General features: G+C 32.5%; 1 protein-coding gene across 1 annotated transcript; it reads right to left on the bottom strand.

The window, feature by feature from the left end:
* Positions 1 to 1,503: 1,503 nt before the first annotated feature.
* LOC127724239 (uncharacterized) lies at positions 1,504 to 26,026 on the bottom strand. The gene is made up of 8 exons (XM_052231162.1): positions 25,950 to 26,026; positions 18,814 to 19,027; positions 17,763 to 17,922; positions 12,281 to 12,347; positions 11,021 to 11,152; positions 9,996 to 10,114; positions 9,020 to 9,399; positions 1,504 to 1,752 (listed from the first exon to the last, which is right to left on the bottom strand). Exons 2-8 carry the CDS (start codon positions 18,982 to 18,984, stop codon positions 1,525 to 1,527), a joined length of 1,257 nt encoding a protein of 418 aa, XP_052087122.1. The 5' UTR covers positions 18,985 to 19,027; positions 25,950 to 26,026; the 3' UTR covers positions 1,504 to 1,524.
* Positions 26,027 to 26,895: the final 869 nt, after the last annotated feature.

Below are 26,895 nucleotides of genomic sequence, written 5' to 3'. Positions count from 1 at the left end.
ACTCCCACTGTTGGGAAAGTATCAGTTCATTATGTAAAGCCATTTTTATAGCATTTTTTCAACTAAAACAGAATTTGCAGCTAAATGATTGCATCAAAGGCATAAACCTTGCTGCTTAAAAGAAGCAAAAAGTTCATTTTTTTCAATTTTACTAATGAAAAGATATTATCTAACCCTATGTGTTTAAAATTTTAGTAAAACTACAAAATCACAATTTGTGACAAAACTTCGAATTTGCTACTTAAATAAGTGATTTAAAAATCACTTATTTCAATAAGTCCCCTGACTGGTTATTACTCTGTGTTTAAGGGGTTCACAAAACAATTGTCAATTAGGCTGTTCTTTGTAAATATATGTAAGACTAAGGTCTGGTCTCTAATCGATGTCTGTTCCTCAAATCAACGTCCAAATCTGATGTCATAATAAAATAAAATTCCAAGTCAATGGGTAATTCTATGCCTCTCTTATTGACGTCTTTTATTTTTGTTCTCGAATTAATGCCAATTTTTGGCTTCTCTAATTAACATCCTTTTTATGAACTTGCCGACAATGACGTCAAAAATTTATCTAATAAAAACCAACTGTTACATTCCTGATTTGATACAAGTATTCTCCACGAATGCAAATGTTAACAAATATAAGATTTAAAATCTTGCAGAGTCAAAATAATAATACTTTTCAACAATTGACTGTACTTCTTTGTTCAGTTCATTGATTCTGTATTTTGCCCCCTAGATGTTATCTTTGTCTTTGGGTTTTTGTCTCATTGTCATATATCTACAAGTCATTTATGAATATACATATATGAAAGGAATAAGACAATGAGATCAAGTGGATTAACTTCTTTCACCAAAATATTAATATGATGTACATGTAATGTGTTTTCTAATTGGCATTTACTGATGTTTGCCCTTTTATTTTTATTTAATTGATTTATGGGATGGGATGCTGCCTTCTTTTTTCTTCCTTCTCATAGTCATTTTTTTATGCCCACGCCGTAGCTGAGTGGGGCATCAAGTGTTACCCTTGTCCTTCCGAAAATTGGTTTCCATTCCCTAACTTTAGTTTGCCTCAACCAAATGTTATAAAACTTATACACAATGCTTATTACCACAAAACACAGATCAAGTTTGAAATTGGGTGGTGTCACTTTCACCGTTCTTGAGTAATGTCCCTTTATACATGATTAAATTGCTAAATCTGTCGTTTCTGTTCTCTAACTATAATCACAAAACTGTCTTAACTACGTGAATCCTGCATCTGTATGTTGAAGTTGACTCATGCATATTTACAAGCGGGGCATTTGTGGCCTATAGACACATTCTCCATTTATCTAAATCAGCTTTACACAGACAAAATGATATAGTTATATAAACAAAGATAAACTTCCCATTAAAACCTACATCTTGCTTTAATATCATGTAAAATTTTCTAAATTTATGGCATGGCTGGAAAATTTTGTTAGATATCAATATTTATTATATTTTAAGAAAATCTACAATATTTCAGCCATTTTTTTCAAATCTATTTTTTATAGACTAGATTATTTGCATATGATGATAAAAATTTTGGAGCCGGTGGTGTTTTACTCAAGTCTCTGATCTGTTGTTTACATTCACTATTAAGTTTAGAATGTTTGTCAGAAAACATCTCTGGCATAGGTGGCGTGATGTTGCTGGTTACATCATGTCCTAATCTCTCTGCTAATGGCTTGAATTCTTTAGGCATGTCAATATCTGTATCAGTAATACTCTGAAAAATATTAGGTATCCATGCAGAAGAGAACAGAAAAAAACCAAATTTAAGTTGATTTACAAGTTAAAAATTATAAAAGCTATAGAAAATATTTATTTTGTTTACATCCTTATTCTTTCATTTATTGATTGAATGTGTATAAGTTGTATTTTTTTATAGTTGACTGCATGAAATGTCACTGAAATATGAGAGTAACATAACATATGTTGAATAGGGTAGAAATTTTGCAATGCATAGAGCCACCGATGTTCCAAAAAAGAGTTGTTTCTAGGGTTCTTTTACTTGCAGAGAGCATGACACTCTTACATGAGGCATCAGATTTAATATCATCACTCAGGCTGTACACGGCTTTGTTATTTACATTCAACAGAGAAAAAGGTATGTCCCTCTTTAGCATAGGTATACTACAGGAAGGAAACAAATTTCTTCACTTCTGTAATCCCTTTGTGTACCTTGTCCTTTTGTCTTTGGTGTTGTCTCATTTTGCAATCATACCCCATCTCCTAATTTTGATATTAATCAAAATTCAACATTACAGTCATTCGTTCTAATGATGTTCATTCAGTTCATATGTTTTAATACAACAAAAAATTAAATATTAGAAGCTACTTTTGTTTTTCTTGTCATGTATACTGTAGAAACTAGTGTTGTCATATTGAACATTTTAACTAACCAGTTACCTGGATAATCTTTCAACCAATTAACCGGTCAACCGATATGAAAGTTAATGTTCAAAGAGAATGTACCTTAAGGGTGACTGGGGTAAAGAATACTTGGCATTTTTAGTCTTCTTCCGACTGGTAGTAAAACAGTTTCCACAGTGGGGTGTCCTTTTGGCTGTGTTGGATGTATGAATTCGAAGCCACGTCTAATCAGAATGGGGATATTAAATCTGATGCCTCGTGTAGAGAAAGTTTTGCAATTATTGCATGTTAATAACCCTTGCAGCATCTCTTTAATGATCTATAGGTGACCTGTTATAACAATGCTTAATTTCTATAACTTTTAAATACATCCTCATTTTCCAGCAGCATTTAAAATGTCTGACACTCCAAGTTGGTCGACCACTATTACAGGACCTGCCTATTGATTAATTGTTAATTGTTTCCATCCCGAACATGCATGAAATATTTTCCACTGGACATTACGATTTATCAAGGTGTATGCTTATTTAATATGGTGTACTTAAGTTTATCCTTGTATACCTTTTCCTCAAACATTCTATATAGTTCTTGTCTGCATAGTACATGTAGTACTAGAACTACCAGTATAAACTAAGTTTGCATTTCACAGTTTTTTAATCAGCATTTCGATTGAAATATGGTCAAGCCTTGGATGGGGATGATTTGGATTTTTACATTTACTCAATATTAAGTTAAAATGAAATGAACAACTAAATCCTAAAATTAGATCAGCTTACAAGTGTAAGATGTATGTTTTTACACACCTATACACATTATGTTTACTTTAGATTTCGTCCCAAGCTGAAAGTGTCTTCGTGCTAATTAATTTCTGTAAAATTGGAATGTATTCACTGTTAAGGATGTACTTAGGTGAAATAAAAAAAATCTAAAATTTAATATTGATACTATAAGTCAGAAGAGCATTAGTTAAGGAACAAAATAAGCTAAACATATTGATAGGTTATGGAGCTCCTTTTCGAGATATTTGATTTTTAAAAAATGGCGGGAAAAGGCTGACTCAGACTTTTACCTTATATTTGCATTGGTATTATTTGGGTCTCAAATCGAAAGAAAAGAAATCTAGAATCTGTTTTAATTTTGGTAAATAATCTTTTAAGAGCTATTGAACATATTGAAATCTTATATGAAAAGAAAAGTGGGTGATATGGGGCAAAATGTTTTACCCTGTAATGTAGGAAAACAAGAGTGCACACGCTGAAATGTCTCGCCTACTATACTGACCATTGATTTTATGTTGAAAGTCCTACATATAAAGTTTTACTACAAGTATCGCATTAACATTTATGATCCAAGAAAATGAGGTCAAGGTCATATAAACCAAACCGGAAATACATGTACACCTTTAATACAATCATTTCATACACAGAATATAGTTCACCTTGTGACCTATTGCTTATAGTATAAAAGAAACAGACCAAACCATGGAAACTCTATACTGACCAATGAACCATGAAAATGAAGTCAAGGTCAGATGAACCCTGCCAGACAGACATGTAGTCCATGGCTTCCAAAACGGTCATATATTCTGGACTTGACCGAAATTTATATAAAAAGTCTGGCTGCTCTCAGCCTCAAACGGTCAAATATCATAGGTTTGCCACTTTTGTTATTCAAGGCATTTTCATAAAACGGTAATTTCACTTTTTTTACCAACTATCGATCGGTAAAAATGTCCGTTTGGGCATTATAGTTTATAATTGTGGCAATCTATTTCACAAAGATATTTCGGTCATATTTGGGTTTAATTAAACAGATGCAGCATATTTCATACTTTGAAGTGTCTCAGTTAGTCTAATCATCTGGGTACACAAATGCACGGCTTGGTACATCAATAAAAAGTAGAAAAAAACATTTGTTCTTTTATTTAAAAAACAACAAGCTGTCAAACAATTATCCCTTCAATAAGTAATATTGAAGCCATAAATCATTCACTGATTACAGGTCATTACCTTTGATGAGAGACCTTAGCTTGTCTTAATCAATAGAATTGATGATGCATAACAATGAACATAAACAGGTGATAAAGGTGATCAGATAAACGAGGTCAAACATGAAAGCGTGTATGGAACAACATCCTATTTAATTACACTTTGTAGATATTATTGTAAATGAGCATTCAGTTTTAAAAAAGTATCCTTAGATTTTAAAATAATTCTTCAAATAAGAATATTTATAAATGAATTCGAATTTGTATGATATTCAGTATTATATTTAAAAACACTGTACATCGTGTTAAATACCGGGGTACGCTAAAGGGTATTCAAAGTTATTTTCTTACATTCAGCGGGTTGCATCTAATTAATTTAGTCTAAAAGATTGAAATTATAAGAAATACGTTAATAAATATGATTTGATGACAAATTTGAAAAGGTTTTAAACTAATAATCGTCAGAACCACGTTGTTTGAACTAGTACACCTTAAAATCATTTCATGCATTAAATATAGTTGACCTATTGCTTAAGGTATCTAAGAAAAAAGTTAACCAGGAAAACTGAACATCGACCAATCAACCATGAAAATGAAGTGAAGGTCAGATGATACCTGCCAGACAGACATAAACACCTTACAATCATTCCATACACCAAATATAGTTGACCTATTGCTTAAAGTTTAAGACCAAAACACAAAAAACTTAACATAAGCAATGAACCGTGAAAATGAGGTCAAGGTCAAATAAAACCTGCCAGACTGAAATGTACATCCTTAAATATTTCCATACACCAAATATAGTTGACCTACTGCATACAGTATTAGAACAAGAGTGCACACGCTGAAATAACTCGCCTTCTTTACTAACCATTGATTTTATGTTGATAGTCCTAAATACAAAGCTTTACTACAAATAACACATAAACTTAACATGATCCAAGAAAATGAGGTCAAGGTCAGATAAACCAAACGAAAAATACATGTACACCTTACAATCATTCAATAAACCAAACATAGTTGACCTATTGCTTATTGTTTCTAAAAATCAGTCTTAAACATTAAAACTTAACATTGACCAATGAACCATGAAAATTAGGTCAAGGTAAGATGAACCATGCCAGACAGACATGTACACCTTACAATCAATTTAGGCATTAAATATAGTTGACCTATTGCTTATAGTATCCAAGAAACAAACTTAACCATGAAAACTTAACATTGACCAATGAACCATGAAAATGAGGTCAAGGTCAGATGATACCTGCCAGACTGACATGTATACCTTACAATCCTTCCATACATCAAATATAGTTGATCTATTGCTTATAGTTGCAGAAAAACAGACCAAAACACAAAAACTTAACACTGAGAAATGAACAGTGAAAATGAGGTCAAGGTCAAATAAAACCTGTGAGACTGACATGTACATCATAAAATATTTCCATACACCATTTATAGTTGACCTATTGCATACCTAGTATTAGAAAAAAAGACCAAAACTCAAAACTTAACTTTGACCACTGAACCATGAAAATGAGGTCAAGGTCAGATGACACCTACCAGTTGGACATGTACACCTTACAATCATTCCATATACCAAATATAGTAGACCTACTGCTTATAGCATCTGATATATGGACTTGACCACGAAAACTTAACCTTGTTCACTGATCCATGAAATGAGGTCGGGGTCAAATGAAAATTGTCTGACGGGCATGAGGACCTTGCAAGGTACGCACATACTAAATATAGTTATCCTATTACTCATAATAAGAAAGAAATTAACATTACAAAAAAAGTTGACTTTTTTTTTCAAGTAGTCACTGAACCATGAAAATGAGGTCAAGGACAATGGACATATGACAGACGGAAACTTTGTAACATAAAGCATCTATATATATACAAAATATGAAGCATCCAGGTCTTCTATCTTCTAAAATATAAAGCTTTTAAGAAGGTAGATAATGCCAGATTGACATGTACATCGTAAAATATTTCCATACACCAAATATAGTTGACCTACTGCATACAGTATTAGAAAAACAGACCAAAACACAAAAACTTAACATTAACCAATGAACCGTGAAAATGAGGTCTAGGTCAAATAAAACCTGCCAGACTGACATGTACATCATAAAATATTTCCATACACCAAATATAGTTGACCTACTGTATACAGTATTAGATAAACTGTTAACACAGAGATATGTCTCGCCTATTTGTTATTTTGATAATGCAAATGTTGAAATTAAAATAGCAATACTTTAACATGTAAGTTATGCAAATATTCAAAGTCAATGAACCATGACTGAAGGTACAGGGCTAAACAATTTCCATGGAAATGAGATGTGCCAATGCTAATACAACTGCAAACCAAATACTATTGACTTTTCATAAGTTGTTCCCTTTAAACAAACCTAAACACAAACATTAACTTGTTAACTATGTAAAAGTTTCAAAGTCAATGAACCATAATAAGGGGGTGGGGTTTTATAATCTCCATGGAAATGAAACTTGCAAATGCCAATACATTTGCATACCGAATATCATTGACTTAACATAAGTGTTTCAACTTAAACTGACCTTATCACTAACTTATACATGTAAACTAAGCAAAAGTTTCAAAGTCAATAGACCATGACTGAGGGGTAAGGACCAAATATTCTCCATGGTAATGAGATGTGCTAATGCTTATACAACTGCATACCAATTATCACTGACCTACCACTAACAGTTCCCCTTATACTGACCTAATCACAAACTAATACATGAAAACTAAGCAAAAGTTTCAAAGTCAATAGACCATGAATGAGGGGGTGGGGCCAAATAGTCTCCATGGAAATGAGATATGCCAATGCTTATACAACTTCATACCAAATATCATTGACCTACCACTAGTGGTTCCCCATAAACTGACATAATCACAAACTAATAAATGTAAACTAAGCAAAGTTTCAAAGTCAATAGACCTTGACTAAGGGGGCGGGGCCAAATAATCTCCAGGGTTATAAGATGTGCCAATGCTAATACAACTGCATACCAAATATCATTGACCTACCACTAGTGGTTCACCATGAACTAGACCTAATCACAATCTAATACATTGTTGATGCCAACGACGCCGACGCCGGAAACAGCATACCTATGTCTAAATATAGTTGACCTACTGCATACAGTATTACAAAAACAGACCAAAACACAAAAACTTAACATTGAGCAATGAACCGTGAAAAGGAGGTCAAGGTAAAAAAAACCTGCCAGACTGACATGTACATCGTAAAATATTTCCATACACCAAATATAGTTGACCTATTGCATACAGTATTAGAAAATCAGACCAAAACGCACATACCAAATATAGTTATCATATTACTCATAATAAGAGAGAAATTAACATTACAAAAAATGTTAACTTTTTTTTCAAGTAGTCACTGAACCAAGAAAATGAGGTCAAGGACAATGGACGTATGACAGACAGAAACTTCATATCATAAGGCATCTATATACAGAGTATGAAGCATCCAGGTCTTCTACCTTCTGAAATATTAAGCTTTTAAGAAGTTAGTTAAGGCCACCACCGAGGGATCACTATCCCTTTGTCAAGGTTTCTGCGACAAAAGTCGCAGGCTCAACAAAAACCAAGGAGTCCGGACATCTGACAAAAATTCCTAAACCTGACCCAAGTACATCCTTTATTAAGTCACAAAATGTACTGGATAATTGATCTCAATAAATACCATGATGATTATTGTTTTTTTTTTATGATTTCAATATACATTTATATATCCAAACTATTAAAATTGAAAAAAGGTCCAATTAACTGCTTATCGATTTTGGTATTCGATATTCGGTCCTTCCAACGGTTAACTGGTTAATCAGTTAACCATTGACAACACTAGTAGAAACTATAGTTTTTGCTGGGTTAAAATTTCAATGTTTTTTCTCTTAATTTGATTTTGTGGAGATAATATTTTCAGCTTCATGGATAATATTTATCCACAAAATAAACGAAATTGACATCCCTACGAAAATTTCTGCTTTTGCAGTATATACATTGTACACCATCAATTATTCTATCACACACACTAAAGGGTGGAAAATCAACCTGTTAAGACTTTAATCATTGATTATGTATAAAGTAGATGTAGGTTTTTCCTCAATGAGACAGCAACCCAATAACAGTTAAAGATCAACATTCAACCTTCAACAATAGGCAAGTTCTATAATTTGTGACTAGGTCTTTTTTGTGAAGAGTCTAGAATAATTGTGAATGAATTTAAAAGGCACTAACAATTACGGTCTTGGTCTGACAGAAAAAAAAGTGAAGTTCCGCGAACTCTGAAGCACACCCCAGCTCATCATTCAAAGAAATAGCAAAGATGCAGAAGGTATCTGAAAGAACCAAAAAGAGCTCATACATAACAACTCATCATTGTTAAGCTGTTGACCAAATATGGAGTCATTCTATTCAGAAGTTTGTGAGCACAGTGTGATGAAAATATTTTTTTGGAGGAACAGGAAACAGATGAAATGGTTCCAATATACTTGAAGTGGGGTACAACAAGGTTCCTGACATGAATTGATTAGATCATATAACAGGTGATCTTTAGATTTGAATTGAAATACTAACTTTTAGGTTCACTGTAAATTCTGGGGTCTGTGGGAGGTCATCATACAGTTTTGCTCTACTAGTTTTCACATCTGGCTGGGGTTTACTACTTTTCACCATAAGCTTTCTGGCACTCTCACTTTGAAACACAGGTAACTGAGGACTATTCATTGGTGCTCTATTTAAGTTGTTTATTGTGGAAATGGCAGGTCCTGTCCTTTCAAAATGGTCTTTTTGTCCAAGATGTTTTATTCCTGGTGTCTGAAATACTGGAGCTTCTGGGCTGGCCATATTCATATTGTTATTTAAATTAACTTTAGGAAAGTCAGAACCATAAATCTGTTCTCGATTTGATCTTTTGTCTGCAGGTGTGAAGAAATCATGGAAAGATGGACTAGCATCTGAAAAAAAATTAAATAATCAAGTGTTTCGAACATGTTACATGGTATTGTTTCTTGGTTTTTGTCTTGCCTGCAACGAAAGTAACAGAAGGCAAGACATAGGTGTTGCTTTTCCAGCATCATAGTGTCAACAATTGTTTAGTGTTCTGCTTGTGTCATTTTGACAGGAACTACTTGTGATAGATCAATAATTTGTATAAAGTTGCATTACTATCAGTACATATCAGTTTGAAGACTATTTCAAGGACCTGCCCCCAAAGGTCATGGTCCAGTGACTTTCAATAAATGACTAATTTTCTATGTTCAGTTTTTTGCTTAAGTTAGTTTAATAGGAACTTCTTATGATAGACAATGATATTTTCTATAAAGTTGCATTACTATCAGTACATCTCAGTTTGTCAACCATTTCGAGGCCCTTCCCCAAAATAAATACATACTTTTATTGGTGGAAAGCTGAAGAAATTATAATTTTACACTATTTTCTTTTTTTCAAATCAGAACTGGAAAATATCATTACATCTAATTATGCAGGTGTTACAATCAGAGGAGTGTGGAATGACTCACTGAATCAGATATTTGCTTATATTGAACTTTACCTTGGTACTTTCCTGGTGTGTGGAAAGGAACATGCCTGCCAAATACGCTGGGAGTCAGAGAGACAAAATCATCTTGGTTGAATAAAGAAGGTATTCTTGCTTCCGAATGTGGTACTGATCTAAAATTAAAAAAATAGCTAAATCACATAGATCAAAGTTTCACAATTTTGGAATTAACAGGTGTTTGTTTTTTTCTTAAATAAAAAAAATCACAATCACAATATTATATGAATTATTGTGTTCAAGTTGATACAGTTAGTATAAGTATTATGATTATTTCGTAGTTTGAATGAAAAAAAAAATAGTCTTGCACTACAGATTTTGTTTTCAATGTTGACCTTTTCTCATTTTATGAAAAATTAAAAAAAACAAAAAAAAAACATTTAATTGACATTAAAATTAATGGTATTAGCTGATTAGAAAATGGTCTCCTTCTTTTGAATTTTTTTTCACAGTGAGTTATAAACCTTTTTATAAGCCTGGGACATAAGGGCTTGTAGTTAATTGTAAAGACTGCAGCAGCCTTTACATGGGAGTGTATAGATATGTGTGTTTGATTGCATTTGAAAAAAAATTATAAAGTTCTTACTCATATTTCGTTTAATAGTATAAACCTAACTAAGTGTTATCTCTAATAATATGGGTGCTATGTTTCAAAACTGGTGCATGCATGTACCTTAAATTTATTTATTTTAGTGAACAGATAATGTACACAAAGCATGTATATATTTGGAAGTCTGGTTTTGTTCTAAATAAAGGGAGATAACTCATTGTCATTATCCAAATATTTTGACTAAGTACTGTAAGTCTCAAACAAAATTTGTGCATGTCTGAGCTATAGCTAGTTTTTTAATGTCTTTTTGCATCTTTCCATGAACATTAAATTTCAAAAGTAATAATGTCTTCATGATGAAAAATGTCTGTTTGATGCTGACTCCATATTAATTGTTGGTTGTTCCTTTTAACATTTTTATGTATTTCCAACATCATTCTAAGTTGTCTTTAAAGAAGAAGACAATACAAACCTTATTTGTGGGTCTTGTTGTATTGTATTAAATCCTCTCTCCATAGCCCTCAGGGTATAGCTGCTTATTCCAAAATCTTCTGGTTTGGGCGTTCTTTTTCTGTCTGGTTTTGTTTCCTGAGGGGGTGTTGAACTGGAAAAAATATTTGAACATAATTCTTTTTTACAATGTGCACATCAAATATTTACAATTCATAATTCAACAGAATTTTTCAAAATATCTAAATCACAGATGTGTATCTTGAATATTTGGAGATTTGTTTACTCACTCTATTTCTTTAAAATGAAGTCCCAGTAGAGATAGATATTCTCAAAGTTCTACATGTATCCTTTTTTTTTTAAATCTAAGAAAATCATTTGTCAAGCACTGATTACATCATTTAAGGTTCATAATGAAAAATGAAAAAATAATGGCTGCTATTTACACCTCAAAAATTACATGTTGCTCTATGCTGAAGGCCTAACTGTGACTTTGAGATGAAAAACAACAATAAAAGCACTGTTCCTTTGCTTTTTGTGTGTTTTTTGCTGTGCATGTACTGATTTTGTGTCTTGGATTGATACCCCAATCCTTTCTTTTCTATTATGTGCAGTTGGAAAATTGGAAAAGGTTTAAGGCCAAGCAGCCACTAGATTTATAAAAGTTTAAAACGCATTTTGTGTTTTTTTTAATTTCAAGGGCCTTTTTTGTCTAGTCTCCTTCTATATATATCAGTCTAGGTGGCTGCGTGGTCTAGAGCGCTGGACACAGTGCAGGCGGTGTTGTCTTGATATCTCAATAGCATGAGTTCGAATCCCGGCAAGGGAAGAAAAAAATTTGCTTTCGGCAAATTTGAAGATTTAACATTGTTGTGCTGATATTTAGAGTAATTATAAATATAATACGTCTTATCAGCCATGTATCACATTAACTGGTGATCCAATGGATGGATCTGTCATAGAGTTGTCACTTGTTTAGACGTACTTATCTATATATATATATATATATTGTCCATATAAATCAATACAATACAATGCAAATGTTACCTAAGATGGGGCATCTCAAAGATTTAAAACCAACATAAGTTTATTATTACACCATCTGCAGAAAATTGAAATGAAAGAAAAAAAAAAAGCCAATCAAAATCCTAATAATCTTTTTGTCAAGCTCTAAACTGAAACAAGTTTTCTAAAAAAAATTGAATAAATAACAACAGAAACTAAAAGACTCATCTTTCCATAGTAAATGACAGTTCTATTTCAGTATGACTGTTTTACATACGGTTTCTCATTTTCTTTCATTTCATCTTTTTCATCAAGATCTTCCTCCTGTTTTTCGGCCTTTGGTTCTACAAAAAACAAATGATATCTTTTTTTGTGTTGAATAATTATCTGACTTTTCATCAAATAAAAGAAGAATTTGTCTGAGGACACGAATGCCCCACTCAAGCTTTGCAATTTTCAAAGTTATAAAGGAGCATTACTCTAGAACAGTAAAAGATTCACTGCCCAAATTCAATCTCTGTTTGCATGTTGTAGTTGTTGCTATTGTGTATGAGTTTCAAAACATTTGGATGTGGAAAACTAAAGTAAGAGTGCAGAAACTTAAAAATTTGCAATTTTCCAAGTTAAAAAGGGGCATAACTCCAGAAATATAAATGACTTACTACCCAAATTCAAACTCTGTCTGTGTGTTGTTGTTCTTAGCATTGTGTGTGAGTTTCATAAAATTTGGATGAGGAAAATTTAAGTTAGAGTGCGGAAGCAAAAAAAATTGCAATTTTCCAAGTTATAAAGGGACATTACTCTAAGACGGTAAGTGAATCACTGCCCAAATTCGAACTACATCTGCAGGTTTTAGTTCTCATCATTGTGTATGAGTTTCATAGAATATGCATGAGGCAAATTCAAGTTAGATTGTGGAAACGAAAATTAGAAGTACGGTCAAGGGTAACACTTAATGCCCCCTTTGCTTACGGGGGCATAATCAATGTTATCTGTCTGTACTATTTATTTTTCACATCTTATAAAAAAAATCAAAATTAAAGAAACATACTGCCATATGTCATCAGTTTGAATTTTTATCAATTTTGGAAAGATAAAAATAAGACAGACTAAGAGATTTTACTACATACTGTGGATTCATTTATTTTCATGGGTACCAATTTTTGTGGATTGAGGAAAACTTTTATTTTCGTGGATATTAAATTTTGTGGTTTGTGCGAGCCTGCATACAAACCTATAGAAAATTGTACTTTGTTGAACATTAAAATATATGGTTTGCCTCTATCCACAAATTACATTAAAATTTGTATCCCCTGAATAATAATAAATCCACAGTCAGTGCTCTCCCCAGGGACTTTTAACATCATGGTAATAAGATGCTATCTGAATTGGTTTTCTTACAGAATATGTTATGGATGTGATGCTATAATTTTTAGAAACAAGATGGTATTTCAAATTTCTCTGTTTACATGGATGCTAAATGCAATATCTGGGGAGAACACTGACAGTATTAAAATTATTTTCCCTGAAACCATTTTTTTTCAAGGAACAGGTCAAACAAAACTGATGCATAATTTTTTATTATTACTCAATTTCTACCTTGAGTGAATACAGAAAAAAGTGTCACTACCTTTATTTTTCACTGCAAAGATAAAACACTGCAGTATTAAGACATTATTGTCTTTAAGTCAGGGGTACTACTTGTACAAGTAATTTTTATTTACTTGAAGAAGTAATATCAATATACTTATATAAGTAAATTTGTAGGATACTTATACAAGTGTATTTTATTTACTTGTATAGGTAAAAAAAAAATGGCTAAGTTATGTCCCTTAGACATTCAGATTTTTTTACTTATATAAGTGAAAAAGTCATCCTATCTTCTTTTCTTGAATTCTTAGGACTTCTTTGCTCTAATAGAATTTAAAATTGTCTGTCCTTTGCAGATGTCTTAACTAATCATTTAAGTGTAATTTCATGGACAATGAAAATCTCATTTGTCTGTTATCTTCAGAACACTGCTCATTTACAAGCCTCCAAGGAGTAATTTTTGATGGCCTTGCGCAAATACTTAAGATCTTTGCACAATCAGTTTCTTTGCTGAATTAATGAGATGAAACATTGAACTCTAATAAAAAATTATGAGCTAATCTGGGAAAAATCATTAAAGGCATGTTTTTACATCTCAAAATTTGAGAATTTTTGTGGGATTGTAAACAAAATTTACTTATACAAGTGAATTTTTGAGAAAATTAAGGGGAGATTATTCAAACATTGTAATTAACTTATATAAGTATATTATTGTTACTTCTTCAAGTAAATAAAGATTACTTGTACAAGTAGTATCCCTGACTGTGTAATATGTCTTTGGGATGCTAGATCTATTTGTGTAGCCATTGTTATTGAAAACTTTTCACTCAAAACTACAAATCAAATTCTATAGTGTTATCTTTTTTTAATTTACAAAATAATGTTGTACTGCACTTGCTATTGCAGAACTTGCATTTGGAGAATTTGTGAACACCTTTCTCAGGGACATAAATAAATATTCGTGCAGAAATTGCAGCTATTCATGCTATTCATCATCAATTAAGATTCATGAACACTTTTTACGAAATTATTTATTTCTCTTAAAAGAGAAAGCATACATATTGTTTAGAAAACTAGGCAGAATTGACATGACTATTAACATACATGCACAATGTACTTGCATACTAAGTAATTTTCTTTGAAGATAAACATAATATAATGGGGTGCACTGCAGGACTTTATGAATTTCTGCCTTATTTTCTAAAAGGGCCTGGAGGTGACCTGTTACAAGGTAAAATTTCAAGCCCTATCAAACATCTTCTTTTGAGGGACAGAAGGACCTTTTATCTGGATGTCAGGGTTTGGCCTTAATTTTTGCAGGAATACAGGATTTACACTTATCAGAACTTAGGAATTAATGATCTAATTTTCGGGGTTCCAGGAAAGAACTCTTTTTTGGGAGAAAGTCAGTATTCAGCATTTATTTTTCTGAAAATTGAGGATGACACCCCTCCTACCCCTCTCTTTTCAACTAGCAGTCCATTTTTCCCAGCCATCATCCTAGTCAACCCACAGAACCTAAGTGGTTGATTTATGGCTCAATTTGTTCTCATCCTAAATATGCATGAAATATTATTCACTGTATGTTTCCTTATAAATGATGATAGGATCTAACAATCATATATATATATATATATATATATTTTATTTTTCCGTCTGTTTCTACAATTTGTTTTACTTTACTGGCATGTACATGACTGTCAGAGAGAAAACCAATTTTATGAAAATGCAACATATCATTTAGAAAAAAAAAATTTGATCAAATTTGAATTTTGGCATGCTTAACATATATCATGTCTATAGATCTCTCACATTTACTAAATCGTTTTTAAATACTTTTAAAAATTCAGAAATTATTGCGATGATTTTATTTATGTTAAAAATGAAAATGTCACAGTATCAGGTTTGCAATATTAAATAAAAACCTCATAATCATAATTTCAGTAGTGATTTTGCATGTTTTTCCTTCATAATTTTTTATTCAATCACATTTTTTAGATTTCCCATTTTTGCCAGTAGTAAAGGATTCACAATCATAAATGCACACATTAATTTCTGAATTTACAGTCGAAGTAATCATGGTACTGTAGCCAGAACTAATATCATGAATATATAAAAAAGCTAATATTATAAATTTATAACTTTTTCATCTGAAGGCCTGTAGTTTTTTGAATAAAATTGAGAATGGAAATGGGGAATGTGTCAAAGAGACAACAACCCGACCATAGAACAGACAACAGCAGAAGGTCACCAACAGGTCCTCAATGCAGCGAGAAATTCCCGCACCCGGAGGCGTCCTTCAGCTGGCCCCTAAACAAATATATATACTAGTTCAGTGATAATGAACACCATACTAAACTCCAAATTGTACACAAGAAACTAAAATTAAAAATAATACAAGACTAACAAAGGCTAGAGGCTCCTGACTTGGGACAGGCGCAAAAATGCGGCGGGGTTAAACATGTTTATGAGATCTCAACCCTCCCCCTATACCTCTAGCCAATGTAGAAAAGTAAACGCATAACAATACGCACATTAAAATTCAGTTCAAGAGAAGTCCGAGTCTGATGTCAGAAGATGTAACCAAAGAAAATAAACAAAATGACAATAATACATAAATAACAACAGACTACTAGCAGTTAACTGACATGCCAGCTCCAGACTTCAATTAAACTGATTGAAAGATTATGTCTTCATCATATGAATATCAGGCACAATCCTTCCCGTTAGGGGTTTAGTATCATACCATCATAACATATATGAGAAGAACATAACCCGTGTCATGCCAACAACTGGTTTTTAAATAAATGTGTTTAGTGCCGATGCAAAGACCTTATAAGTGAATCAATATTAACGCCAAAATATGCAATCTTTAATGACCTGACAACAGTATCGTAACTATATCCCTTCTTAATAAGTCTATTTAAAGGTTTTGTTAGCTTCAGAGGTGAATACTGACATTTTTGTGCTTTATAAAGAATATTTCCATAAAAAATTGGATGTGAAATACCTGAACGTATAAGAAGTCTGCATGTTGAGCTATATTTACGAATGATGCCCTTATACCGATGATAATATTTAGTAAATGTTTTGAATAAAACTACATTGTATTTCCAAATGGCTCATATCCAAAAACAAAAATAGTATTAATTTATCACATTTTCGTGTTTAGATCTGTTGTTTGTTGAATATTAATCAGGATAAATAAATCCTTTTATAATGATTCTTTCAAATAACTTTTATTAAAAAGCACTAACAAACATGTTTAGCACAGCCACATTTTATATGTGCCTGTCCCAAGTCAGGAGCCTGTATAACGTACATGTAGTTCAGTGTTTGTTTTCGTATATCTTTTTGTTTTTAATTAGGCCATTAGTTTTCTCTTTTGAATTGTCTCACATTTTTCATGTCAGGGTGTTTTATAGCAGACTATACGTATGGGTTTTTCTAATTGTTGAAGGTCTTAAGGTGACCTATAATTGCTGTTATCCTGATTTAGAGTAATTTCTCGCAATTTGATTGGCTGATATTGTCCTAATAAATTCCAGTGCATTCTTTTATTAAGTCAATTAAAATTCTCCCTTAAACCATTGACCTAATAATAAAAGTATTTTTTTGAGTTTCTTTATAGTTCTTATATTTTTCATTTTTCACAGTTTTAGATTAAATATCTAAATATATTTGGTTGATATTGTCATAATAATTGAATTTGAATATAATAAGTGGTGATATAACAAAATCAGGATAAATTCGTTACACAGTGTGCAATTGTACTAATACGGAATTTATCGGGTCAATAAATTCTTGTATACATGTGTAAGGACAATTGCACACTGTGTAACTAATAATATCCACTTATTTGGTCACTGGTGGATAATTCTAAATGGCAATCATTTTACAGGGCCTCGGTGGCTGAGTGGTCTGAGTAGTCAAACTGATAAATCACAAGCCTCTCAACACTGAGGTTGTAAGTTCCAATCCCACACGTGGCATATATGCTTGACTCCAATCTTAATTGACTAGGATTGTCAGTTTTCCTACCTAAGGTCAGTGGTTCACTCAGGGCACTCCGGCTTCTTTCATCAATAAAAACTGACCATCACAAAATAGCCAATAGTGATGAAAGAGGCGTTAAACACTAATCAATCAATCTTATTTTTATAATGTACCTTTTGATATATAGTCTCGGTAGCCATATTGATTCATGAAAATTTCAATGTTATGAAGTTTATGATTCTGTATATCTAACAAGGAACGACAGCATTCCATTAATTCATTGAATTTCTTCCCTTCTAAATCTAAAGATTGACATTTCTGTCTCCCTTCCACCTGAAATAAACATGATAAAATATAACAAATAATCTTATTCCACATTTTTGTTTTGTTTTACACAACCTCTTAGTTCCAAAAAAATATATACAGACTGTTGAGCAGGATCTACTTACCCTTCCAGAGCACCCAAGATTACACCAGTTTTTGGTTGGGTTAGTGGTGCTCAGTCTTTAATTTACTTTTTCAAGTGTATGTCGTGTTTTGTTTGCTGTTGTTTGTCTTTTGGTCCTTTTTTTGCCATGACATTGTCAGTTTTTCATTGACTTATGAGTTTGAATATATCCCTCTGGTATCTCCCCCCCCCCCCCCCCCCCCTTCTTGTACATAATTATGCTGTTTTGTTTAATTTAAAACCAATGTTGTAGGGTTGTCTTTTGTCATTTACTTTTTATTTTTGTTTATTATTAAAGAATTCGGTGTTGATTGCTGATTTTTTTTAAGTTTCTGTATAATCTATTCACAACTTTAATTTTTAGCAGGATGATTTAGAGCTAGACATACATGGCAATTTACATGTTTTGAAAAATCACCTATCTATTGTTGAAGACTGTCAGTCAGGGGTAATACTTAATTCATGTTAATTTACTTAAAGCTATAAGTAATATTTACTTGTATAATTAAATTTGTAAGATTTTAATTTTCTATTCATGCTTTCAATAATCTCCCCTTAATTTTCTCAAAAAACTTACTTATACAAGTAATTTTATTTTACAACCCCTTAAATTCTCCAGTTTGGGGAGTTCAAATGACTATAGATTGACATCTAGACATGTTTTGTTTGTTTGTATAGTTGGATTGTTGTCTAATTGACATATTTCCCACATCTTCATCACTTTAACAGCTCAGCTAGTAATTTTTCAAGAAAAAATCACAACTAAATGTACTTACCTTCATATCTTGGATTTCTTGTTTCAGACTGGTCAATTTCATTACAGTTTTACCAGATGATCTACTGGAAGTTTTTGTTTCTACCTCACTCTGAAGCTGACTTATTCCCTGTTCAATGTTTTTACAAACTGTTTTCAGTTTACTGAAAAAGTTGGTATTACTGTCAGCCATAACTTTTTAGGTTCAAGGACTTCCAATAACAAACATGTAGAATCTGAAATAAAGCAAGCAACTGAAACTGAAACTCATCATACTAATGGTGAAATTCAAGATTACCACAATTATTCAACTTGATTTTGACAAGATATAACATTTCACACAAGTTTTGATAAAATCTTGCATATCAATGCAACATGCTCAATGATTGAGCCAGAAGAACCTAAAAGTTTGAGAAGACATCTGGGCTTGAATTTTTTAGCATTTGAAAACTGCATTTTCTATGTATTTCTTGGTCATGCTTGTGTCAACCCGTATTCTGCATGTAGTCATGGTAGTATCAGTCAAGTATCAGCCGTTTTTGGAAAAAGTTTAAAGACATATATTATTAGGTATTCCGCATGAAATTTTCAAAAGATTCATTAGATAAAATCAATCATTCTATTTGACAAATAATGTTTGATAGAGCCTAAAACACTGAAATCAGTACACTTAACTTTTAAAAAAATCTCAAATGGTTAAAAGGTAATGACAAAAAGATACTTCTTAAACTTGTTAAACATTGTTATATTTTTGTACATGTATTATATATAATTATTTATCCAAAAAGCACCAATTGCCGAACCAAAAGGACTAAAGTTTAGTCAAACTCCCTTTACACAGTTGGTGAAAAAAAGTTGCATGGCAATACATAGTCCCCTACTGGGTAAAAATTCATTATACTGGAACAAAATGCTAACTTGTTATATAACTTGCCATGGTGTAAACAAAAAGTAAATATCAAGTCAATATTTTCAAGCATGACTAAACAGTGTGGAAACGGATTATATGAGTGATTTTTTCAAGTCCAAGGACTATAACTCTGCACAAAATTATCAGACTGAAACAAAAATTTGAACTTGAACTGTAACTTGTCATGATAAAACTATATATCAATCAATATCTTCAAGCATGATGAAAAAAAGTGTGGAAAACACTCTTTACATTAGATGATTAATATATATAGTTCTCTAAAATTAGATGATGTAATACAATGTATATCTATTTTCAAATTATAAAAAAATAATCAAATATAATTAATAGTTCCAAATATTTTTTCTTTCATTTGTCATGTTTGTCACAAACTAATTTAGATTTGTAACTTATCTATAAAATGTCAACAACTTTTATCTATACACAATGTAATGTAATGAAATATCTAATTAAAGGATTTCACTTCATACATTTTTTTTATATATATAGCATTCACAAAATTAGTTTATACAAAATAACAAACACTTCAAACAATTTACCAAAGAATGTCTTTTAAAAAATCAATTATCTCCCTTTGTACAGAAATATGGTTTAACATACAAAATGTAGTACTCTAACATTAGATATGGACCACGATAACTCTGGACTAAATCATCAGACTGCAACAAAATTCGAACTTGATCTATAACTTGTAATGATAAAACTATATACCAAATATCAAATCAATATCTTCAAGAACGAAGAAAAAAAGTGTGGAAAACTGATTTGCTGGACTGACGGACGGACAGACGGGCGGAGTGCAAACCTAAAGTCCCCTTCGACTAAGTTGGTAGGGGACTAATAAAGCACAACCTTCAAATGAAATGTTCATGTGACTTATCATGCTTATGATAGGAAGAGTCATAACTTGACAAGTCTTAAATTATCAGGAAATACTTCAATACTTGAATGTTGAAAGTTGTTTAATTTTGATCAGCAATTAATGACACTGTCATGACTGTTGTGCCTCAGTATTTTCCTAAAATTACAAATGTATAGCACTACATTTTAACTACATTCTATTATAAAATCTATTTCGATAGTACTATGGTAATTCAGTCTTCACGCTTAACCACAAGTCCTATGGCCTTGGCTTGTAAAATTCCTTTCAGGCTTGAAAAATTTTTCTCTACAAGCCAACAGAATCCAACTAAAATTTTCAAAAAACTGAGCCTCGGGCTTGTGGACTCAAAAGTTTATCGTGAAGGCTGTGGTAAGGCATGTAAGGCCCTGGAGAGTATACTGAATGAAACTATATGTAATTTATTTGTTAATTTAAAAGTTTAGCGTAATATAAATTTACTATCTTATATATATTTACTGTAAATTCAGAAATTATTGCGAGGATTTTATTAATGCAAATAATGCGACTGAGTGAGTATCGTAATAATAAGAACTCGCATTGTGGTATCTGAAACATATATTTGTATGCAGATTTTCCTGAAATCGCAATAATTAAACTCGCATTTTTGTCCATTCTTCAACAATCTCAATAATAAATGCACGCAATAATATCTGAATTTACAGTACTATCTTATAAGATTAAATGCGCATTTATGACAAAAAAATGTGTTTATGAAAGTTTGAAAAAATAAATGGTTAGATGAATGTTTTGTGTCATTGTTCATCATGTTCATGTTGTTTACACATTGTACATATGGTTTAGGCTCTGTTTTGTTACTTTGTTACAAATCAAAATAAAAACATGGAATATTTAGGGATATACATACACGACATCGTCATGATCGTTTTATATATACATGTATATATATATGTCAAGGAAAAGCTTTAATTTATAAATGGCAAGTTTAAGCATGGATTAACCTTAAAGTTAACATTTAATAAACCATTAAAGATTTATTCCAACAATTTTTTTGTTTTGTTGACTGTAACAAATATGTACATTGTACTTTCAATGTTTCATGATGTTCCTAAAGAAGCAGACTTTTCTGTGCTTTCTACAATGTACTTATGTACTATATTGCACTGTTGCCCATATTAAGTGTATATATAACTGATATAATTTAAGTCAGGAGATTTATAATTTTGTACTTGGAAACACTAGATTTAGTAAACTTGTGTCCAGAATTATTGCAAATGGGAGTTATCAGGTTATCTATCTTTATTTCAAGTCTGAAATCACTAAAATGCGTAAATGTAGTACTTTTTGTGTGATTGGTATTTTGTATGAATGTAATTTAACAATGCAAATTAATATACTACATGTACTATACGATTACCTTAGTAAAAAGATGCAAAATTATTTTTTAATTCAACTTTTTGCATGTACATGATGTAAGTACAATGTATATGTAGGTTCTTATATTGATTATGACCCTTTTTATATTTGCAGGTTAAACCTTACATATGAATTTGATAAAGTAATCCTCTGTCCTTCACCAGGGAATTTCCAAAATATACATATACATGGAAAGCCTTTGGATCCAAATCAGTGAAAATATATTGGAATATGGGATAAAAAAATAGAATCTGAAGCCCTTGAAATATCATCTCTTCATTACCTTAATATTTCTCAATTAACTCTCGACAATCCATGCTTACATATGTAGTATGGCATGTATGGTAAACTGGCAAAGTGCAAAACTTTAACATTTCTCAATTCAGAGGGCATTTAGCATTAAATGCAGACTTATGCTTAATATCCTGTTTGCTTCAAATCCATAAATCAAATGTTAATATGTATGAAGTAGATTCAACCTGTTTATTATGTCATATTAGCTTGAAGATAAGAAACATATTTTCATCTAATGTACATGTACATGGTGTGCCACTTTAAAAAAGTATGAAGTTCAGTTTTGAAACTATTACACAGAAAAACCAGTGAGGTGTAAAAAGATGTTAAACCCATTAATGCAATTTTTTACCAGCCAGATAAATTGTTATCCTTGATTTTAGACTGTACAGGATATAAAAGTAATCCTTCCATCTAGACATGAAGAGTTTGAGGCGGTGAACAGAGGTCTGTGCTTTGCATTGCATATTGATAGGAGTGACATTATTAAGGCTTTACAATGACAGAATTTTCATAGGATCTGGGAATTGATATTACAAGGTGAAAGGAACATTTATATAGCATATCAGTGGTCTCGCCAGCCCAAAATAGAAGGGCACTGCGCCCTTCTGCCCTGCCGTCTTTCCCCCCCCAAAAAAAATTTTGCCTTTTGAGTCATCGATTTCCTATCAGAAAGTAATCTACATTCATGACACCTGCCCCGAGGTTAACCATGTCATTATAATCAATTACAGTAGGTAAGACTTCAAAGGTGATAATTACTAGGTGATTAAAGACTATTTACCTTGTAAGTTGTAGTCGTCATCATAAAGGAATTTAGATTTCATAATTGTGTCAGCGCGTGTTTTAGTCTTGAGTCAGCATTTTTGATCTCACCACCAGAACTAAAACTCAGATCGTAATAGCTATAAATGTAACTTTCGAATAGATTTAAAATCATTAAAATTAAAATGCCTTCCCAGAAACGTCATCAATCTCAACTTGTGAGTGACAAGCAGAAAGTAGCAAAGACAAACTCTTCTATCAGATCGTTCTTCAACAAAGACTCAACTCGGTAATTGTGGTTTTTTTTAACTATTGAAATATAATTTTATCACTGGCTGTTATTCAACGATCGCCTATTTTTTGAAAAGTATAATATTACGTAAAATCAGAGACATATATTTCAGAAACACAAGTCCTATGGTTTTAATGGTAACAAGGCTTGGTCCGAGACTGGTTACAAGTGTCTTCGTCGTGACAAGGTCAAAGAGCATCAAGACAGTAATCAGCATAAACATTCACTCTCCTTGGAACTTAATCAGACTGCCAACGACATGTCCAACAACATCACATCTTCTGCCCAGAAAGCCATTGTTGATGCACTCAAAGTTATGTACTACTTAATTAGCAAGAACTTGCCACTTGACCACTTCAACAGCATGATAGATCTCTGCATTGAACTTGGTGCTACCAACTTACCAAACCTACAGTTAGCAATGATGCCACATACTCAAGTTGGGAAATAGTACACGAGCTACTTAACTTTCTCAGTGAGCAAGTCTCCGATACGGTTACAAACAATGTAAAATCAAGTCCAGGTTTTTCTTTAATGGTAGATTAGGTATCCGACAACCGATCTATTAAACACCTAGCTCTCTGTTCCAGATACATCAACCAAACAGGACAACTGCAGACAGCATTTTTAGTCGATACAGAGTTACCAAATGCAACAGCAGAGACAGTTACAAACTCAATAATAACCGAAATCAACAAAAAAGAACTTCTTATAAGTGTCTGGTTTTGCCTCCGATGGTGCAGCTGTATTCATATGTAAAAAGAATGGTGTACAAAAATGTAGCAAAAAAACTAAAAGACCACAACCCAGCAATGATAACAAACCACTGCAGAGATCATAGATTGGCACTGGCTTGTAGGGACAGCTTTAACTCTGTACCACTTATGAAAAAAACAGACGAAACTCTAGAAAAAATATACAAATATTACAAGTACAGTTGTGTCCATACCGCAAGTCTGAAGATGGTACAAGCTGCTTTTAACCAAGCACCTCTAGCAATAAAACAAGCCAAACATCACAGATGGTTATCTCATGATCAGGCAGTTTCTAGCATAGTACGATCCTACAAATCTATTGTTGTAAACCTGGAAACAACAGAAATCAGCACTGACCCAGTTGGTAATGGCATCCTGAAAAGCCTTAAAGACCCAACCACACTGATCGTGAGATCCCAATTGCTACTTGCAGACACCCTACCACACATAGCTGCCCTATCACTGGTATTTCAATGTAGGGATGTGAACCTTGGCATGGTAAAAACTACAGTAGACAAAACCATCAGGATGCTGGAAACCAGACAAACTCAAGATGGGCCATGGCAGCTTAAGTACTCACAGATGTCATCAGATTTACAACTGACAACATCATCAAGCTCTGACTTCAACACAAAAGTCAAAGAACCATTCCTGACCAAATTGATTAACAACATTCAAGACAGATTTGTTGACACAGACATCATTGACCAGCTTTCAGTGCTTGGTTTGAGTGGTACACCTGATGAACTCCCAGCACTTTATGGGTTCAATGAGATGTTCAGCCTAGCAGACCACTTCAATTTCTAGCTGGAGCATTGTATATTATATGTATAGTGAGAGTATAAGTATGGATACCTTGGGAGGAACGGAGGATTATAGAACTCATCAGAGGGGTCTATGAATACTAATCTTTTATGAACTTTATATTATTGATACTTGCTATTTCCAAGGACGATTAGCATGATTAGATGTTGTTTCATAGATATAAGAAGAGTTCATAAATAGAGAATACAAGTGACTTATAAAGCTGTTTACCAAAATTTCCTCCAAGATTTTGGAGGAGTAATACAACAACCGAACAAATAGAAGTCAGGAAATATGTAAAATATATTCATAAAAAGGGGGGAAATGTAAAGTTGCTGAATCAAGTCGTAAGTTTATTTTGATTCACATAAACTATAAATAAATGGAGAATGTGTCATTGGGACACTGACAGATCATGCCGCTATTTGCATATAATGTTATGAAGGGACACAACTAGAGAACTGTAAGAAGGGACATAACTAGAGAACTGTAAGAAGGGACATAACTAGAGAACTGTAAAAGTGATGCCACCCGAAATTATTCAAACGTTGTCAAACATGTTAGTATTTTGTTACATGATCTGTATTTTATGGTGATAAGCATTGTGTAAAAGTTTCATAAGATTTGGTTGTGGCAAACTAAAGTTAGAGAGCGGAAACCATTTTTGGGACCAAGGTAGTTTTACGGACTGACAAGGGTAACACTTAAAGCCACCTCTGCTACGACAAGGGCATAAAAAACTTAAAAAGCTAAAATTAATGATAGAATTATTTTATCGTTTTCCATGTCATTTTGAGACTGTAGATACTTTTGGGTCAGATATTTTGTGTCATTCGACTAGTGTGCTTTTTAGAATGTCCGTTATATGGTTATGATACGAGGGTCTACCGCTACGCTACGATTCGCTCTGTAAGTGTAAGTGTAAAATTGTTTGGTTTTTTTTTCAAGTATAATTACTATTAAATTTAGACTTTGTGCATTTATTGTGTATAAATATAAAATCATATGTTTGTGAAAGTGTTTCTGATATGGCACTTACTTAAAGATAACAATTGTGAGTTGAAATATTAAACTTTGTTTTCAAAATACAAATTCGCCGCCGAGCCGGAAATATTGATTCAGGTGTAATTTTAGTATCCTGACGGATAAGGACATAATTCCGAACATAGTATTACCAAATGATTTTCTCTAGATAATCTTTCGTGATGGGTTGGCTCCTTCTGGTTACGGAGAGTAAATTTCTCACTTTTTTTTCGATAAGTGCAGGATCTTCCGGATTGCAATGAATGTACTTAAAATTTTCTGGTTTCGATCTAGAATACCTGGGACATAATGAGGGGGAGTAGGACCTTTATCGGGACTCCGGGATCGGGTGTTTTTAAGCTCGGGATTTCGGGATTGATCCTTTCGGGATCCGGGATTCTTTTTTCGAATTTCGGGATGTCGGGATTTTAATTTTTTTCTAAATTCGGGACCTCGGGATTCCATGTTTTTAAGCCCGGGATTTCGGGATCAGGACCGTCCCTCCTACCCCCCTCACATAATACATTAGTTGTTCCCTTCCCACTAAAATTATATTCGTTGATGTTTTTCTTGGAAATAGACTAAAACCAAAAGAGATTGAGTTGAGTTTGTATAGAATGTCTTGCACATGTTGCATTTGGAAGTTTACTCTTACAAGCATAAAAAAAGTGACGGATCCAGAGGGGGGAGGGCGCAGAACTTTTTATAAAAGGGGGGGGGCACTGACTGCTATAAGAAACATTAGTGGCATGGTTCCGGTGCAAAAAATAGTTGACATGCATTTTGTAGCCGGACACACGGACACAACGATAAATTATAAATATTGAATATACTAATTCAGTTTAAAGGCTTAATATAATACAAATGACCGTGTTCTAATGTAAAATGCCACAAATGTAAATTTTAATTATATACAATTTTCTGGAACACAAATTATACTGTAAATTCGTATTGACATTGCG

Source organism: Mytilus californianus, unplaced genomic scaffold (assembly GCF_021869535.1).
Source record: "Mytilus californianus isolate M0D057914Y unplaced genomic scaffold, xbMytCali1.0.p SCAF_14, whole genome shotgun sequence".
NCBI classification, from domain to species: Eukaryota; Metazoa; Mollusca; class Bivalvia; order Mytilida; family Mytilidae; genus Mytilus; species Mytilus californianus.
This window is presented reverse-complemented; position numbering and strand designations above follow the sequence as displayed.

Bases quoted from the DNA above. Each gene is read 5' to 3' on its own strand.
- LOC127724239 (XM_052231162.1), bottom strand. From the start codon at position 18,984: ATGGCTGACAGTAATACCAACTTTTTCAGTAAACTGAAAACAGTTTGT. The intron at 12,348-17,762 runs GTACATTATAAA...TGTTTTTTGTAG, and splicing joins CCGAGACTATATATCAAAAG to AACCAAAGGCCGAAAAACAG. The intron at 10,115-11,020 runs GTTTGTATTGTC...TTTTAATTTTAG, and splicing joins CAACAAGACCCACAAATAAG to ATCAGTACCACATTCGGAAG.